The sequence below is a fragment of the Myxocyprinus asiaticus genome, chromosome 2 (assembly GCF_019703515.2).
Source record: "Myxocyprinus asiaticus isolate MX2 ecotype Aquarium Trade chromosome 2, UBuf_Myxa_2, whole genome shotgun sequence".
Lineage (NCBI taxonomy): Eukaryota > Metazoa > Chordata > Actinopteri > Cypriniformes > Catostomidae > Myxocyprinus > Myxocyprinus asiaticus.
Genome location: NC_059345.1, coordinates 62,542,718 through 62,563,187, shown reverse-complemented (window position 1 = coordinate 62,563,187; position 20,470 = coordinate 62,542,718). Strand labels below are relative to the sequence as shown.

Genomic DNA, 20,470 nt, shown 5'->3' with positions numbered 1-20,470 from the left:
CAGGGCAAGCATGTGTTGGTCAGGACGGACAACACAGCGAAGACCGCCAAGGCTATGCTCCAATCATATGTCACAACTCGCCCGCCGTCTCCTCCTCTGGAGTCAGCAGCGCAGTCGCCACGAGCCACTCACATCCCGGGCGACCTCAACACTGCAGCGGATGCACTGTCACATCAGTTTACCCTCAGTGGAGAGTGGACACTCCATCCTCAGGTGGTCCAGCTGATTTGGAGTCGATTCGGTCAAGCACAGGTAGACCTGTTTGCTTCCCGGGAATCCTCCCACTGCCCGCTTTGGTACGCCCTGACCAAGGCACCTCTCGGTATAGACGCATTGCCACACAGCTGGCCCCCAGGATTACGCAAGTATGCATTTCCCCCAGTGCGCCTACTTGCACAGATCCTGTGCAAGGTCAGGGAGGACGGGGAGCAGGTCATTCTAGTAGCACCCTACTGGCCCACCCAGACATGGTTCTTGGATCTCACGCTCCTCACGACAGCCCCCCCTGGTGAGTTCCCCTGAGGAAGGACCTTCTTTCTCAGGGACGGGGCACCATCTGGCATCCGCGACCAGACCTCTGGAATCACCACGTCTGGCCCTTGGACGGGATGTGGAGGACTTAAGTGGCCTACCGTCTGCTGTGAAAGACACGATCACTCAGGCTAGGGCTCCCTCTACGAGGTGCCTGTATGCCTTGAAGTGGCGTCTGTTCGCTAAGTGCGAAGAGGTGCGCAGTCAGATCAGTACTTTCCTTCCTGCAGGAGAGGTTGGAGGGGCGGCTGTCCCCCTCTACCTTGAAGGTGTATTTAGCCACTATTTCGGCTCATCATGATGCAGTAGATGGTAAGTATTTGGGGAAGCACGACTTGATCATCAGGTTCCTGAGAGGCGCTAGGAGGTTGAACCCCTCTAGACCGCGCCTCGTTCCCCCTTGGGACCTCTCTATAGTCCTGCAGGGTCTACAGGGAGCTCCCTTTGAGCCCTTGGAGTCAGCTGAGCTTAAAGCACTCTCTTTCAAGACTGCCCTCCTGACTGCAAGCATTCTCTGTCAGCGAATTGCACTTGGAATTTGGTCTGGATTACTCTCTGATCCTGAGACCCCGACCGGGCTATGTGCCCAAGGTTCCCACGACCCCTTTAGGGGATCAGGTGGTGAACCAGCAAGCACTGCCCCAAGAGGAGGCAGGCCCAGCCTTGGCATTGCTGTGTTCGGTGTGAGCTTTACGCATCTATTTGGATCGCACGCAGAGCTTTAGAAGCTCCGAACAGCTCTTTGTCTGATTTGGTGGACAGCGGAAAGGAAGCGCTGTCTCCAAACAGAGGATCGCCCACTGGGTCATTGATGCCATCGCTATTGCATATCAAGCTCAGGACGTGCCACCCCCTGCGGGGTTACGAGCCCACTCTACCAAGAGTGTGGCGGCCTCCTGGGCCCTGGCCATTGGCGCCTCTTTGGCAGACATCTGCAGAGCAGCGGGCTGGGCAACACCAAACACATTTGCGAGGTTCTACAATCTCTGGGTTGAGTCGGTTTCATCCCATGTAGTGACAGGCACAAGCAGGTAAGTTCTGGGACAGCTGGCCAGGTGTACTGCTTGTGCATAGTGTCTTTCCCCTCCCTTGAGGGGAAGACGTATGCTCTTGACTCCCAGTAGTGTTCACAGACTGTGATCCCTGGATGACTTTCCTCCTTAGCCCTGTGGCAGTCGAGTTTGCGGAGAAACTCACTGCCGGCTCAGTAAGTGCGCTGGTAAGGCCCTGTACTGAGGTAGGTGCTCCGCATGTGGTGGTTCCCCATAGGTAACCCCGTGTGTTATATCTTCCGTAAAATTGTTTCCCTCTTGGTAAACTTCCTTGAGCAGAGGGCCCTCTGCTCCGGTCGCCATGCTTGTAGAAACTCCTCCCCCCTTGGGTAGGACCTACCATGCGACTTTCCACATGACATACTTCTGACAAGACTCGGTAAGACCATGTGATGTATTTCCACTTGAAGTACCCCCCCTTTTTTGGGCGGGGTGTGGTCTCCATGGTGTCTTCCCCTTGGGAGAGGAAAAGAGGCCTCGGCTGGGCCAGCCTGTCCCTATTTGTTGAGCAGTCGACTTGTTCCTGAAGGACTGTTCGACGCTCATAAAGAGCGTTGGGGGAGGTTACGTGACGGCCTGGTGCGCTGGCTACGAGGCACACAGCAGCCTGCCCGTCACACACCGCCACTTCACGTAACACAGTTCAGCTAGTTGTGGCGTTTTGTATAGGGACCCCTAGTGTCACTACATCGATACAACGTCTCGTTCCCTCCATCAGGGAATGGAGGTCACAAAAGTAACCAGGACGTTCTACCATTACATATAAGCAAAATACGTATAACCTATAATTAATATTCACGATATAATTACAATGATTTTTGTTGGGGATATAAAAATGTAGCAATATCTTGAATATTGTGATGATTTTAATGTGCTTTGGCCACTACATTTCCTAAATAACACATCTTTAGACAAATTTCATCATCCTTTGGGGCTGCACAATTAATCTAAATAACAAAACAAATTACGATATGTCTTATGTAATTATTAAAGCAAAAAAGTCTGTGATTTAATCAAATTAATACATGGTCTGTGCATGCAGTTCAAAGTGAACAGGTGACGCGCTGTTCTGTTTTCACCCGCGGGCTCTTGATACTCTGTTTTCAGCCATTTTAGAGCAGTTCAAGTGCTGGACCATAGCTAGAAATTCTGGGCCCTCTGACTGAATATTACTTTGGGCTTCCCACCTTGTTTTTTAAAAATCTTTTTAATTTATTATTTTATTTTTTATGATTATTTTTATAGTGTATTAATGTTCAGAATTAATATAGGTAAAGTCATTTTAGTCTGTCAGTTATTTTCTTTTGGTACTCAATGATACCGATACCTGTATATTTAGTAAAGCTAATTGTCAAGCCCAGTAGAGTGTGACTGATGATTTGAGGTGAAACTGATATTTTTATGAACTGTTAAGATAATTTTTGATGACATCAAATTCAGGACACAACAGCTGATCACCAAGAAACCATTAAATCAAAATACATAATTTATATTGTAGGACATTAACACAGCAGACACTGTACATAAGCAGCACAGCATTGCTTTTTGGTATCAGAGCATTTTACAAAGTACTGTACTAACTCTTGAGCATTTGACTCTACGTTGGACCTGCAACCCTAAATATTGTTAAATGCCAACCTAAGAAAGCGCAACCATTTAAATGAAACCATGAAATTTTAACTTTAAAGTAACCAATGTTAATTTAAATAGTATGTGCAACTCATGAAAATTAGACACAATAAGCGCAGTGGGATTGTTGGAAAAAAAAAAAAAGAGTAGTGTCTAAATTACTTCATTACTTGATTACAGATCAGATTACTTTTCATTTAATGTGTTACATCCAACACTGCTGATGGTATTTGGCTGTGTATGTACATAAGTATAATTGGCTTATTAGCTGCTAATTACAGTCATTTTACTACTGCTATGCTAGTCATACCAAGTTATGTGATTAGATGATTAATTGTAATTGTAACTGTTATAGTGAATTGATGCTCAGTGACTGATTGGGATTGTCCCACCCCTACTATCTCTCGCTGTAGGATTTGGTAGGCGGAGTCAAGGTTGACTGACAGCTGCAACCATATGGAGTGTGTGAGGAGGAGACGATCCAGAACACTCAAACTCCTCTGGAGAGACAAGTCCATCTATAATGCAGAGAACAGGGGTCAACAAATGAGCAAACAGACATAAAACCAGGCCAACACAGCTCCTGCGCCCACAGACCTAAGATTTTTACACAATAGAGCACAACAGTGCCCATCCACCTTTTCAGCCATTTGTGTTCCCAAATTATTTTTTCCATTTAATTTTTCTATAGGCTTTTCTAAGTTCTAAGCCATGAACCAAACCAACCAGCTCCGGGGTGAATCACAACATTACAAACTTTGATTTGAAGCAAAAAAGTATTTGAAAATCAGACAAAATGATAAAGGTACAAGACTTTACTTGTGTACTTACTGTCTTTCACAAATGAACTACAACCCCATGAAGCATTGTGAATACGTAATCTAATAAAAAACAATGGAAATATATAAAACTATTGATTTTAGTTAGTTGATAAGTATAGAAACAAGATATTTTAAGTTTTTTGAAAAATATTCTGATATAAACAAATATAAATGTAGTTTCAGGGTGTAGGGAGATTCGAATGCATCATTCACAGTGCGTCATGGAAGTGTGCACTCGCTGCTAGACCTCTTTGGCGGGCTTTGTTGGCTGTGGTTCTCTGATTGGTGGATCTCTCTTCAGGATTTTGGGTATAGTGTAGTTGTTCACCAGGAATTCCACACATAAACACGATTTTTAAACAATAAAGTTGAAATATCGCAGATTGATGGCTTTAAAAAAGCATATACCTTCAATGAACAACCTCAGAGAGTTCACGGTAGGTCTGTCTTTAAAGGTTTTTTAACCTTTAGCTGTCCCAGAACTTACCTGCTTGTGCCTGCCACTACATGGGATGAAACCGACTCAATCCGGAGAACTGAAAGTTTTTGTTGAAAATCAGTTAGTGTATGGAAAAAATGAATGGGATTTTTACATCCGGAACCAGACATGACAATGATTAGCCACAGTAGTGTACAGTAGTAGAGTGTACTTTCCATGAATTGAGTACCAACCAACAGGTTAAAAACCCGGATTTGTGCGATTTTTTTATTTTTATTTCCAATATTAGATAAACATCAAAATTATACAGACAATATTTATAACATGAAAAAATTAAAACAAACAAAAAACTACATTAGTTAGTAAGGGCTAGCCTGTTTTTCATGTTAGTCTGTAGTAATTGATAAACATATATTGAATTAATATAAGATTATAGAAATGTATATTTTTATATACAGTAATTATACAATATTGTATATTGTAATTTATATAATGTAAATTAGAGCTGATCCACTGTACACTAGCTGTTGACCATCAGATGTACATGTTCTAATTCAGTGGTTCTCAACCAGGGGGCCGGGGCTGTCTAGGGGGCCTCAGCAAACTTTCAAGGGGCTGAAAGATGACTTAAAATGATTTAAAATAAGTTATTAAAGTAATCAGTTATTTAAATGCTTAACAAAAATCACACACACAATCCATAAGCGGGGTCTAACAAGCATTATTCAGAAATATTTCACCACTAAATGCCACTATTAAAAGTATTTCAGAGGGTTGTATAATAAAATAGTTTATCCAACATATCTAATAGTTCTCGGAAAAAGTAAACATAATTTGTGCTTCTAATGGACACCAAAAATTAATTTACTCTATTCATGCCAGTACTCGGAGCACTGTTTAACATAATTTACTATGTTTTAATCCCTTAAAATCAGTGCAGAAGTGGCAAAAAAGTCTGCAGATTCTGTCTGGACCAACACAAAAACACTCAGACAATGAACAGTACGGCAGTCAATTCTTCAAACGGTCTCTCATTACGATGGCACTGTGTGGGCAGCCCGAGAGGATGCTTATACATAACGGCAGATGGTTGCCATGGCAACAGATGCCTACACGTCCTACCAGGCAGTCCCACTCAGCCACAGACACCTACTCACCCGTAACACACACATACACACAAAAGACACAATTTGCTAAAAAGGCAAGGAACTGTTGGCAAAGTGGAGAGGATGTTTTAATGTCTCTCTCTATTGCCCTTTCTTTCTCAGGCAGAGTCAGAGAGCACTTCATGTTATTTTTATCCTGTTTTTGAAACCCACAAATTAAAGGAATAGTTCACCCATAAATGAAAATTCTGTCATTATTTTACATTAATCTAAAATTAAAGGAAGAGTAAAACCAAAAATTAAAATTCTGTCATTATTTACTCATTCTAATGTAATTCCAAACCCATATGACATTCTTCCTACCGTGTAACACAAAAGCTGATTTAAAACCATAATTTAAGCGAAAAATGGACAAAAGCACAAAAACCAAATTAAAAATAAATGGTACATGCACTATATTCCAATTCTTCTGACAATAACTTTGTGCGACGAACAGAATGAAATTCAAGTCGTAATTCACTGTCAAATCAAATCATATTAATAAAGCACTTGAATCAAATATGGCAGCTACATCAATAACATCAAATCTCATTGGATCTCATGACTAAATAGCATAAAGTCATGTCATACAATTTTGTTCTGTTTATTGCCCACTTCAAATTATGGTAGCCATGTTGTAGAGTTGTTCCAAACAGAGATTACAATAAGAATGACTTTTTTTTTTAAAGACTTCCAAATGACTGTTATTTATGAGTCCTACACCTTTCGGCCATCTTGAACTCTCAAAATGGAGGGTGAAGTCTTCGAAGGGAATAGAGCACAGGATGATCACATCTGAATAGAACCCTACATACTGACTGCAAACTGCACCCCCTTATGAAAATTAAGAGTTCATGGCAAATTTGCCGCAAATTCTAATTTTCACATGCAAATAACCTTTGCGGCAAACTTGCGGAAAATTGTCCAATGTTGCGAAAGGTTTGCCGGAGGTTCACCACTACCGGCGAAGAGCAGCTAACTTCTGGCAAATATTTGTGTGAATCAAAAGCTCATTTGCATGTGAAAATAACAAGTGGCAAATTTGCTGCAAGTTTGCGGCTTGTTTAAAATTTCTGTAAGGGCCTGCATGGCAGGGGATGTTCTGTTTGTATCGCTATTGGACTAAAACGTGTGTATACTACAACAATAAATGCTAAGCATCAGTTAGTTTCAGTAGCTAGCTCAGTTTATGGCTGTAATAAAGGTGAATACATTTTTTCAAAAGTTAAGCCTAGATAACATTGTTTTGCTTATTCTTCGCTCTGTTTTTTTTTTTTTTTTTTTGCCACCACTTCCGTGTTTGACGTAAATCGTGACAATGACAAAATACTGGTTGCATTGTTAGCTTAGTAACTTGCTAACACTAAACTCAACTGAAATCCATTGTGAGTTGAGTCTCCTGTGTGCTTCATGTGAGGAGTGCAAATTGTGTAATGTGGAGTTGCTGCCTATGTAGAGTATTTCAAATCATTTCAATGATTTTTGGGGAGGATATGTGGATATATGTGGAAATATGTGAATGCTGTTTTTTAATGCTGGATTTAAACATGGTCAAATGTGTGAAATGGAGCTCAGAGTACTGTACTCATGTTGGCAGCTCAAAACATGATCAAATTATACCAAATAATATTTAACAAATATGCAAAGGACTTTGGTCATGTCCACAGAAATACAGTATGTTTTCATTTGAAATTACATTGATTTTGCTAAGTTTACGCCTCTCATCTGCACTGGAACAGAATTTTCCTTCCCCCAAAAATGGAGACTTTCAATAAACGCTTTCCATAACTGCATACTTTTGAAAACGAATTACATTTGGAAACTGAAAACGGAGTTTAGAAACTTAAACGGCTTGGTGTGGATGTGGCCTTGATGAATGACGTGTGTTCCAATTTTTGCAGAAGTCTGCAGGACTTTCTGTTCAGTTCTACACATGCAGCCCTAAATACAGGTATAAACAGGGTCTAAAACGGTTTGTTCACATATGAATGTGGTCAAAAACACATGTGACCAGATTGCATTATAGGTGTAAATGCTATTCTGTCCTGTATGTGTCCCGGAAGCAGTGAAGCACCACCCCTCACCTGTCAATCAACCGCTGTGCTTAAACAAGAGTTTAAACTTTGCTGTTTATAATTTATATTATAATAATTTTATTTATTTATCACACATTATACATTTGCACATATACAGTGAAATTCTTTTTTTTTTTTTTTCTCTTCACATATCCCAGCTAAGCTGGGGTCAGAGTGCAGGGTCAGCCATGATATGGCACCCCTGCAGCAGGCAGGGTCAAGGGCCTTGCTCAAGGGCCCAACAGTGGCATCTTGGCAGTGCTGGGGCTTGAACCCCTGACCTTCTGATCAGTAACCTGGAGCCTTAACTGCTGAGCCACCACTGCCCCCTGTTTATGAGTGGCTTTAAAAGGAAATAACTGTCCGATTTGAAAATGTAAAAAAGCGGATACATACACAATCAGGAGAGCTTCATGGATCTTCTTCAGTATGTCTGTTATCAACAACGATGAGAAGCACGAACATCTGAAGCTCCTTTAATACAGGTATTACACAAAATTAATGGACAATTCTGCTTGACATGTTGCATTTGATTAAATTTCAACCGTTTTTTTTCTAACTTTATTTGTCTTTTCTGAATTTGCTGAGCTTTAATATCAGGCAGTAACACACTGACATAGTGATTGATGTATGTCGTCATGAAACAGAGACCCTCCCTTCCAAATCCGAACACAAGTGGTCACAGGAGACACATTTAAGTGACGAGGTGTAAATAGCGATGTGTCTCACCTGACCAAATGGGATCGGATCACCTGAGATGCATCGTAATACCAGGTGGAAACGGGGTCTAACAAAGCTGATGCCTATGTAGACAGCTAGGCAGCAGTTAATGTGATTTCTGTGTATTTACAGAATGGAACTATGTGAATTAAAAAGACTGTGAAAATAGCAAGCAAATACATTACAACTCAATCCAAGCTCTCAATATTCCTTTGTTTATTCCATGTGTACATTTTACACCTCTATCACCTACTGGAGGTTAATGGAGAGAGTTTATTATGTAAACATCACATTACCAACCTGGGTGACTTTCCCACCAACAAACTCAATCACTAAACCACTGAAAGATAACATGAGAATGAGTGCCATCAGCACGCAAATCTATCCATAAAATACAGATGGGTCAGTAACCTTCATAATGCAAACCGTACAACATGAGAGAATAGAGAGCGATAGAGCAGTGATACCCACTGGTAGCGTAGGCCTCCTTATATAACACCCTAAGCAGCCTACACATGCAGTTATGCAATTAAGCTATGTACAGTAAGAAACACAGGAAGAGAAGAAAAACTAGATGGAGGGAGTTGAGTTAAATTCAAGCAGTGAGTTTCTCCTCTTGAAAAACTTTTTTTTCCTCGAAGCTATTTTTAAGTCTGAGATCAGAAAGATAACAATTACGAATCAATTCAGAGTTTTTGAATTTTTATAAGCACAAAAATGTCTTGCTGTTTTCAGATTCCTATGTATTAGATTCCCAATACTTCCCAGAGGAAAATGTTATTGCTCATTGGTTGCTCTGTTTCAGAGTTCAGGTGATTCTTTTAAGTATCAACTTTGTCTCAGAGGTTTCTCCTAAAATTCTATAAGAGGAAACAGAAATAGAAACAAATCAGGCAAATGCTGACAAAAAATTACTGTGGAGAGATAATTTTGTCTTGGGAGAATTTGATTAGAAAGGTCAAGTTAAGTAATTTTTACTTGTATAATGGTTTTCGCTAGGCGTGGGTAAAAATACTGATTTTCCAATGCATCGCAATCTTCTTTGAACGATATCGATTCTTAAATCCCCAGATCAGTCTCCTACTCTATGCGTAACAATCCACTACAATGAGAGGAAATCACTTGCATTTGCAACCAAATTTTGTACTATGCGACTAGAATGTATATATTTGGCAACTGGCTGGTAAATGTTTAGATTTCACTAACCAGTAATTGTGTAGTATAGTGGTGCATTCAGCAGCGAGATCCTTTCCCTGCGTGTTGAGGGTAAAAGTTGGTCCGTGAAATGCATCCACAAACGAGATCCACATGACCCATTTGTCATTGAATAATGTCTCTTTTAATACCCTTTTTGTCTCTACAGTCAGTTATTGATCAAAAACAACAAAAAATAAACATTTAATTCTAATCATGCATGGCACAGATGAGATAAAGCCTTCTCTCGTTAACATCCACTCATCTACAAATGCTCTTTACAGAAATGACGGTTTTGATAAAGAGACAGAACCGGTTTGTCAATCAATGTACAAATTATGCAATTAAACAATAAACATGTAACAAAAAATAATATATTAAATATAATATCTTATTTATTTATTGAATACATGGATTTGTTCATTTTTAAAAAGCCATGATGTGACCAAAATTATGAAAAGCTAATAAAATATAATTAGTAAAATTTTTATTTTCGTAATGCACCTATTTATAAGTTCTCCTGTATAATTAAAGGGATAGTTCACCCAAAAACGAAAATGGTCTCATCATTTACTCACCCTCATGCCATCCCAGATGTATATGACTTCCTTTCTTCAGCAGAACACATCTGAAGAAAAAAGTTAAAATATCTCAGCTCAGTAGGTCCTTATAAAGAAAGTAGATAGTAGGTAACGCAATTTTTGAGGATCCAAAAAGCACAGACAATCAGCATTAACGTCATCCAAATGAATGTCTTATAAAGCGATATGATAATTTTTGTGTGAAAAAGATAAATATTTAAGTCCAAGTAAGTAACTATAATTCATCGCTTCCGTTACGCAGCAGTATGCACGCTCATGAGAGGGCTGAGGCCACGTGGTCTCTCGTGTGACGTACTGGCGTTGGCATGTTCATGCGAGAAGTGACGCATGCGCAACACACCCGGAAGAGCAGTGCTGTTTCCAACTGAGTTGCAGGAATGCTGTACTGACCAAACAGCGTAAACAAACTGAAGCAAATTTAAACAAAGCAGAGCATCTGCTGCAACAAATGGAACGTTGCCATGCCATCGCTGGAAAGACCGCGTACCCTCAGCCCTCTTGTAAACATGCATACTGCTGCTTACCGGACGCGATGATTTATAGTTAAAAAGTACTTAAATATTGATCTTTTTCACACCAAAAGCAATCGTATCACTTTCTAAGACATTAATTTAACCACTGGAGTCGTTTGGATGACATTAAGGCTGATTGTCTGTGCTTTTTGGAGCATCAAAAATCGTGTTACCATCCACTTGCATTATAAGGACCTACTGAGCTGAGATATTTTTCTATTTTTCTTCAAATGTGTTCTGCTTAAGAAAGTCATATATTTCATATGTCATAATTTTCATTTTTGGGTGAACTATCCCTTTAACAGCATTAGCTGGGAGAGCATTTCTTTCATAGGTAAGCAAAAGGGACATTATAAAAAAAAAAAAAAAACCTATGAATCGATATCGAATTAAAATCGCAATCATTTTGGGAAATCTGTATCAAAACCCAACCCTAGTTTTCACAATACATATCGTTTCAAAGCAGCTTTACAGAAAATGTTTTGAGTTCATTATTCAGCTAGGCTTGTCAATGATTATACAATCCAGCACAGCCAGAAACCTTGGGGTAGTGTTCGACGATCTGTTGAACAGATCACATCTCAAAGACAGCTCGATCATGCAGACTTGCATTGTACAACATTAGGAAGATCAGACATTTCCTGTCTTAGCATGCTACACAACTCCTTGTCCAGTCCCTTATTATATCTAGAATGGACTACTGCAATGCTCTTCTGACAGGTCTTCCTGCATGTACAATCAAATCGCTGCAAATGATTCAAAACCCACGGCCCTCTTGGTCTTCAACAAGCACTAGAGTGTGCACATCTCGCCTATCTTCTTCTCACTGAACTGGCTGCCGATGATCGCTCACATCAAATTCAAGGCATTGATGCTAGCACATAGAACAGTTACTGGCTCCGCACCCCCCTTTCTAGACTCACTTCTTCAAGTCTGTGCACTCCAGAAGCCTCCGATCAGTTTGTGAGCAGCGCCTCAGTGTTCCATCTTATCGAGGTGCAAAATTACTTTCCTGGACTTTCACTTCCATTGTTCCTTGCTTGTGGAACAACCTTTCTAACTTCACCCAAGGAGCCAAGTCTCTTGCAATTTTCAAGAACCTCCATGACTTTGTATTGCAGCACTTCTTATATTATTGCCTCATTAGGATGATTTGCTTTTACTGTATTCCTCATTTGTAAGTAGCTTTGGATAAAAGCATCTGCTAACTGAATACATGTTAATGTAAAAATATTGACATATCTGACTTTTGATTGCAGACTTTGGCATCCTAGCAAATCTGTTTGAGACATTGTTGAGACTTGTAGAAGTGACACGTGTGAGATTAGCACAGTCTTTTTGTCAGTGACACATTACACACTATCAACTGCGCTCCTCTCTTGCGCACTCTCTCTCTCTCACACGTGCACACACACACAAGCACGCACGCACACACACACACATCTTTATTACTCCAATAACTGAACAGCCCAAGCTGTCTGTACAATAATAAGTCCTGTTTTTCTTTTGTTGCCAAAAAGAAACTGCTACTTCTTTATCTGTACTAGACTATGGTGATATTTTATTTAGGAATGCTATTGCCTCTTCGTTGCAGATGCTTGAAACAGTTTATCATGGTGTGTTACATAAGATTTATTTCAGGATGCAGAGGTTTAACTTATCATTGCACACAGTATGTAAAGAATCGATTGGTCTTCTCTGACAACACATAGGCTGCTCCATTGGTACACCTTTATTTATTTATTTATACAAATTTTTTTTTTGATTTCCTCTCCTATTTCTCCCCAATTTGGAATGCCCAATTCCCATTGTGCTCTAAGTCCTCGTGGTGTCATAGTGACTTGCCTCAATCTGGGTGGCGGAGGACGAATCTCAGTTGCTTCCACGTCTGAGACCGTCAATCCGCGCATCTTATCATGTGGCTTGTTGAGCGCATTACTGCAGAGACATAGCGCGTGTAGAGGCTTCAAGCTATTCGCCGCGGCATCCATGCACAACTCACCACACACCCCACCGAGAGCGAACCACATTATAGCGACCATGAGGAGGTTACCCCATGTGACTCTACCCTCCCTAGCAACCGGGCCAATTTGGTTGCTTAGGAGACCTGGCTGGAGTCACTCAGTATGCCCTGGATTTGAACTCGCAACTCCAGGGGTGGTAGTCAGCTTCTTTACTCGCTGAGCTACCCAGGCCCCCAGTACACCTTTATTTATAAAGTGTGAATTGGTTGGCCTTCATATTTTACCCAGGGTATCTGCTTGTCATTAAAAAGTATTATGAAATCTGTAATTACAGTGCGGAAATAAAGGGTCATTAAAATGTATTAAAAAGTTAAATTTTCCTGAGGTATTCATTTTTGGCTTGAATATTTACCTACTGAGGTCGTAAGGTTGAATTAAGTTGTTTATTCAGAAATCTCTGTTGCACATTGTGATTTTGTTTGACTGCGTATAATCATGTTCTAATTTGGCATCACCCCTTCGATTTTGTCTAACTTCACGGCAAGAAGACATTAGAAGGATCGAGAAAACATGGGGAGATGTAAGTTAAAGCTAAACACCCCGCCTAGCCCAAGTAAGATTGAGATGATATTAATGTGCTTTTTATTTGGCCATTATGCTTCCTGAAGAGTGTGTTACATTATATTACGCATTCACACATTACCACAATTCCAAACATTTGTAACCGCTACAAGTTATTGTACAAATATAAAAATGTTACACACTATCACAGAAGGGCTTATAGTACTTAAGTTAAAGACTTAATAAAGATCAATTTTGGCCGTAGTCAGTTTTTTAAAGTATAGTTAGTCATATTTGTTCTTTTTATAATGTCCCTCATTTTATATTAGTATGTTTATTTTGAAACATCATCCATTCTGACCAGGTCTAGGTTGATTTACAAATATGTATCCATATACACTCACTGAAAACTTTATTAGGAACACTATACTAATACTGGGTAGGACCTCCCTTTGCTCTAAAAAAAGCCTCAATTCTTCATGGCATGGATTCCACAAGATGTTGGAAACATTCCTTTGAGTTTCTGGTCCATGTTGACATGATTGCATCACGCAATTTCTGCAGATTTTTCAGCTGCCCATTCATGCTGTGAATCTCCCATTCAACCACATCCCAAAGGTGTTCTATTGGATGCAGATTCGTTGACTGGGAAGGTTACTGAAGAATAGTGAACTCATGTGACATGGTGCAATATCATGCTGGAAGTTGCCATTAGAAGATGGGTAAATTGTAGCCATGAAGGGATGCACATGATTAGCAACAATACTCAAATAGGCTTTGGCATTCAAGCAATGATTGACTGGTATTAACGGGCCCGAAGTGTGCCAAGAAAATATTCCCCACACCATTAAAAAACCGCCACCATCCTGGACTGTTGACACAAGGCAGGTTGGGTCCATGGATTCATGCTGTTTGCACCAAATTCTGACCCTATCATCTGTGTGTCTCAGTAGAAATTGTGATTCATCAGACCAGGCTATGTTTTTCCAGTCTGCAATTGCCCAGTTTTGATGTGCCTGTGCCCACTGCAGCCTAAGCTTTTTTTTTTCTTGGCTGACAGAAGTGGAACCCAACGTGGTCTTCTGCTGTTTAATCCCATCCGCCTCTAGGTTTGACGTGTGGTGCATTCTGAGATGCTGTTCTGCTCATTACAATTGTACAGAGGGGTTATCTGAGTTACCGTAGCCTTAATGTCAGCTCGAACCAGTCTGCCCATTCTCCGTTGGAGATCAGCAGTTACAGAAATAATCAAATCAGCCCATCTGGCACCAACAATCATGCCATGGTCAAAAACACTGAGATCAAATTTTTTCCCCATTCTGAAGGTTGATGAACTGAACTGAAGCTCCTGACCCATATATGCCTGATATTATTAATTGCAAAAAAGGCCACACGATTGGCTGATTAGATAATTGCATGAATAAGTAGGAGTACAGGTGTTCCTAATGAAGTTTTCAGTGAGTGTATATATATCTATATATATCCACCAAATATAATATACAGTATATCAAATCTAAATACAGTATAATGTACCAACCACCGCATCCCATTCAACATGATCACACAGGAAATCGACATGCTGCTTCCGAATGATCATTTACCCTGAAATGGAACCTCTTCTGCCAAATTACTGACAAGTCCTTCCCCCATCTCACAAATTCCTGACAAACAGCATTCCCCCATTAGACATCTTTGCATCAATTAAAATAAGTTTACATTTACCTGTGGCCTACTGGTAGCGCACTGCGTGAGCAATCTTCAAGACATGGGTTCATAAGCCCCATGGAAACCAGGAAGTAATTATATCTTCCGTAAACAACAGTGTGTTTGGTTAATAAAATATGCATTCCTGTTGACCGTATTTTATCATCTACAACTAGAAATAGAACTTGCCTTTAGTGCCACCATGTGGACATTTCACCACAACAGCACTTTCAGCTTCATCCACTGCAGTGTTTTGAATTTCGGTAAGTGCAGACTGATTTCAGCAGCAGAACTTTCAACTTCCTGTTGCTGAATTCACTTTTTTTCCCCACAAAATCTGTATTTATCCCACTCGTTTACAATCTGTTCACTTTCATACCATCTATTCTCAGAGTAAATATTTTGGGAGAGCTCAGACGAGCACATAACAAAAAGGCTTTCCCAAACACTGCTCTAGCAAAGTAAATGAAATGAAAAAACAAAAAAATGAAAAAAAATCCCGCACACCATCTTGGCTTGCAAAGAGTATCAAAATGTATTTAGCAAAGTTTTAGTCACTGGACCTTCGTCAGCCAAACACTGCTCTGAAATTTCTCTCCAGGATACTTTATTAGCAGGGACAATTTCACTTTCAGTTCTCTGGAAATTTATTTAAGGAATTAAAAGGCAAAGACAGAAACTGCAGAGTTTCCATCCAACTATTTCTATGTAAACTTTACATTTGCGCTTAAAGGGGTCATGTCATGAGGAATCAAATTTTCCTTGATATTTTGACATATAAGAGGTCTTTCTACTATAAAAACATACTGTAAATGTCAAAACTCAAATCTTAATCCCAAATGCACTAAAAGCATTTATTGAAACCAAGCTGCAAAAACTCATCGTTCTCTACTTCCGCTACTTCCATACGTCACTAGGGATACATTAATTCATGACTGCCTCTACAGCTCAAAAACATCAATGCCTACTTTTACATCAACATACCCTTAGCACCGCCCACTGCTTCAGATTGTAAACTGAGAGAGAAGGACAAACAAGGCCTAATGTGGCCTAACTATTCCTGAAAACCAAAGGGGACCCATCTAGACTATTTTCAATTATTTTTATATTTAAACATGCACAGACAGCCATCTTTGACTGCTTGATACATACTGTATCTTGGGCCACTTTTAAAAGACGAAGTGTCAAGTTACAACTCTGAATAGGAGAATCCATCCAATCCATCAGACATGTATCAAGTGGTCAAAGCCTATGTAGTGCATGTTTAAATACAAAAATAATTCAAAATAGTCCAGGTGAGTCCCCTTTGGTTTTCAAGTAAAGAACCAGCCCTTTTCGCAGTTTGGTTAAATTAATTATTTTATTGCATTGGGGATTACGTTTTGGGGATTAAGTTTTGAGTTCTGAAATTTACAGTATGTTTTTATAGTAGATAGACCTCTTATATGTCAAAATATTAAGGAAAATCAACAATCATGCCACGCTCCAAATCACTGAGATCACATTTTTTCCCCCATTCTGATGGTTGATGTGAAAATTAACTGAGGCTCATGACTCATATCTGCATGATTTTATGCACTGCACTGCTGCCACATGATTGGCTGATTAGATAATCGCATGGATGTTTGTTGGTGCCAGATGGGCTGGTTTGAGTATTTCTGTGATCTTCTGGGATTTTCACGCCCAACAGTCTCTAGAATTTACTCCAGATGGTGCCAAAATAAAAAAAAAAACATCCAGTGAGTGGCAATTCTGTGGATGGAAATGCCTTGTTGATGAGAGACGTCAACAGAGAATGGCCACAGTAAGTCTACGGTAACTCAGATAACCACTCTGTACAACTGTGATGAGAAGAATAGCATCTCAGAATGCTATTCTGAGATGCGGGTTGGCGCTATTTTGGCGGCACGATGGGGACCTACACAATATTAGGCTTAGTGGTTTTAATGTTGTGGCTGATTGGTGTAGGCTGTCAGATGGCTTCACAATTGCTGCACTTCTGTAAGACCTCTCTCAACATTTCCAGTAACTTCCACAATGAGAGAAAGAGAGAGAGAATGGAGGGAGTAAGGAAAGAGACAGGAAACCATGCAGAGGACGACAACACTGCACCTTCAACAGTAAAATGAGCAGCAGCAGCTGTCAGAATAATGCAGCTCAGAGAGACAGAGAGAAAGTAACAGTATCACTGAGAGATTGTGGTATATGAGGATGGCAGTGAGAAATGTGGGCATGTGGAACATATAGTCAAGGAAAGACGTCAGGAAACAATATATTGCTTCACAATTTGACAGTTTGTCCGAGTGAAACATTAATATTTTTATGACCCAATTGAAACAAAATATTCTTACTTAAAGGCCCATACTGTACAGACTGATCCCAAATCTACAATTGAGAATTAAGAACATAGTTAATTTAGTTAAATTTAATTCAGTTCAATTAAATAAAACTCAGCTTGACTTAATTCAGCTCATTTCAGTTCAATCCAACTCAACACAGTTCAGCTCAGTTCAGTTTAGTTAAATTAATCTCAACTTAATTCAACTCAACAATTTGACTGTTTAGTTCAGTTTAACAATTTATTGTTCAGTTAAGATCAACTTAATTCATTTAGAGTTCATTTTATTTCGATTCAACTCAGTTCAATTCAATGAAACTCAGTTCAGTTCAGCACAGTTCAGTGTTCAATTCTATTCAGTTCTGGTCAGTTCTATTCAGTTGTTAAAGTGTGCCAGCAACTCCCATTATCAAAAAAATCTGCTTTTCAATTGTTAAATGATTGCATGTCATTTGTCTTAAATCTGTCTATATGCGTTTCATTATTAGTGCACTGATGGTGTCATAGTCTTTTTAAGCTCATGATGAAAGATGACACACCGCAGCCGTGGCGGATTGTGCATGTGTCTAAAAAAGGCCTAAAGTGACGGATAAGATGAGGTGGGATGTGTAAAATCAGGGGTCCTAATGCCAGCTGCCCACTGAGGAGCCTGAATATAAAGCTGTCCTTAAAGTCATATTACAGAATGACAGAATTGACAAATGGGAGAAAACAGAAACAGAGATGAGGGGCTTTACTTTGGAGCACTATTCGTATGAAAGAAAAATCACAGATAAGATCTCTTTACAGTAACATTTCAATTGGAGATAGACAGATCTCAACAATGTCTAAAACTGTTCTCATATTTGCTAAGATACGGTTCCAAAGTTTGCAATCAACAGTCAGAGATCACAATATGAGCTCAAAACTTTTTTCATTTTATATGTACATCCAAAAACAAATTTCTCTCTGTCTCTCTCCACAATAATCAAATGATGCATCCCTACAGCAAAGCTGAAGAGCTCACAATAGTCGAAAGTGGCTATATGTGTCTTTGTAAAAAGTGTATGGGAAAAATATTTGGTAAAGAGCTCTCAATAAGCAAAAAATAAATAAATAAAACATTTAAAAAATAATAGTTAGGTGAGGGCAGTTAAAAATTTTCCTAAGCCAGACTGACCTTACAGTGAAATCGGAATCAGTAGGTTGACTTTTCTTTAGTTAAAATCGGTCTGTCTTACCGAAACACTGTCCCTAGTGGCCAAAGTGCTGTTGGGTGGATGGGCACATGCAGGGCTGGCCCAGGCTCTGTTGGCGCTCTAGGCGAGATTTTAGATTGACATTTACTGCTTCGTTTTTTGTTTTTTTTCCACATGTCGCTGAAAATGAGAGCAAAATGCTGCACCTGCAGATTAGGACATACATTGATGCAGCATTTTGTGTGTTCACAAAATGCAGGGATTTTTGTGTTTGTTGGGATTCAAGGAAATCTGCTTGCCAATTTATGTATTCTTACATGTTCAATTGAGCAGGTGCGTGCGATTATTTTGGTACTGGGGCCACATCAGCCGTTAAGTAGATCCTGGAAGAGAGAAGATACATTTCTGCATAGTTGTATCTTTAAAGCCCAGAAGTAGAAGTGCACTCATGCACTCAATGAATGATGCACAATTTTTCTGAAGTGTATACAGACTGATGGGACCATTCTGCGACTGCTTGAAGTTTTGCTGCTACTTTTCTATCATGTGCTACTAAAAATGAATAAAGGCTGAATACAATTATTAATTGTTTATTTTACCATACTTCAATGCAGTGGTAATTTAGTATTCAATTTAACACTCTACATCAGGAGTTTGGTTTAATAGTAAAATAAAACATTCTGAAATTATAGATTCTAAAAGCTTATTTTAATGTTTGATGCAAAGTGGATTAAGTTGTTTTATTCTGAAAACATTATCAACCCCTTTACATGCTCATGGGTCATGATGTGAGTCTCATCAATGGTTTGTTTGGCATCCCATTCAGCAAACAACTGAATAAAACAGGCTTCATGACACAGAGTAACATTCGCATAAAGGTGTGAGGGACTTCAGCATTTTACAATTAACACAAAGAACAAACATTTTCCTCTCTCACTTGGTTTTGCTCGTGTGTCCCCTCCGTGTGCGAATGATGCGAAGATCTATTGGGATTTTACTAAAGTTCATCAGTGAAAAGGTCTGCTCGCAGACTTAGCACTAAACAGCACACGCAGCCTCACGAATGTACACGGAGTGGCTGCATCACACTTTTCTTTGAGCAGAATATTTCACTATTGAGCACTAAGTATTTTATTTTATTTTTTTTTTGAAAAGGAGAGAGCGCACACACTCGCATACATGGTTGCCAGATTGCATAAATTAAGTATGGCGAAATATTTCCTATTTGTGCATGTATAAATCTCTGACTGGGGTGTTGCATCTATTATCTGGAAACCCTGAGCATATTAAAAGCTTATGGATCCCAAAGCCAGATAAATGAAAGATCTAATTAAAAATGTTCATGATAAATTGACCCACGGGCAGTAGTTTACCCTGGTCTGCAAATGAGGGTGCTCTAACTGAGAGTGCTTAGCATGAATGCTTTAGACTACAGTCCTAATCATGGTCTCTTTTAAAAGAAGACACTTAGGAGTTTTTTAGTGAAGTGAAAGCAAGCAGCAATATAACTGAAATTAAAACAACATTTTAAAACGCAAGTTTATTTTAAAGAAAATACACTGCACTTAACTTGCACTAAACTTAAATAAAACAAGCAAAAAATGGCCCACAGTGTCAGTGCCAGTTAAGAGGTTCTAAATAAGCTATTTCAAAGTAGTAAATAAACATCAATAGGACAGTCGTTAACTTGTGATTTCTTTGTGCTGCTTCCTGCCTTGTGCACCTGATAATTTGGTTCTTTTTTCACTCATTTTGTCCACATACTATGATAAGGATCCGATTATAAAATAATCGCATAACACTAGTGCTCTGTATATGGGTAGAGGGGTGCACTGTCATCACAAGAGGGCGCACTTCTGTAAACAACAACAAAAAAAAAAAACTTGTGCAGCACCTCGATGTCATTTTGTTCTCTAGGCAACCGCCTATGTCGCCTATGCCACGGGCCGGCCCTGGGCACATGTGAGCTCCATTTTCCGAGAAGGGTATAGCTGTAGGCAGTGCT

General features: G+C 39.6%; 1 protein-coding gene across 2 annotated transcripts in view; it reads right to left on the bottom strand.

The window, feature by feature from the left end:
- LOC127452912 (ras and Rab interactor 3-like) overlaps positions 1-20,470 on the bottom strand; it is a 61,891-nt gene that overhangs the window by 25,760 nt on the left and 15,661 nt on the right. Inside the window, exon 2 of one of the 2 annotated variants that reach the window (XM_051718793.1) lies at positions 3,605-3,730. In XM_051718793.1, coding sequence (XP_051574753.1) covers positions 3,605-3,730 — 126 coding nt within the window. The remainder of the gene's footprint in view (positions 1-3,604; positions 3,731-20,470) is intronic. The other variant, XM_051718800.1, reaches the window with a different exon arrangement.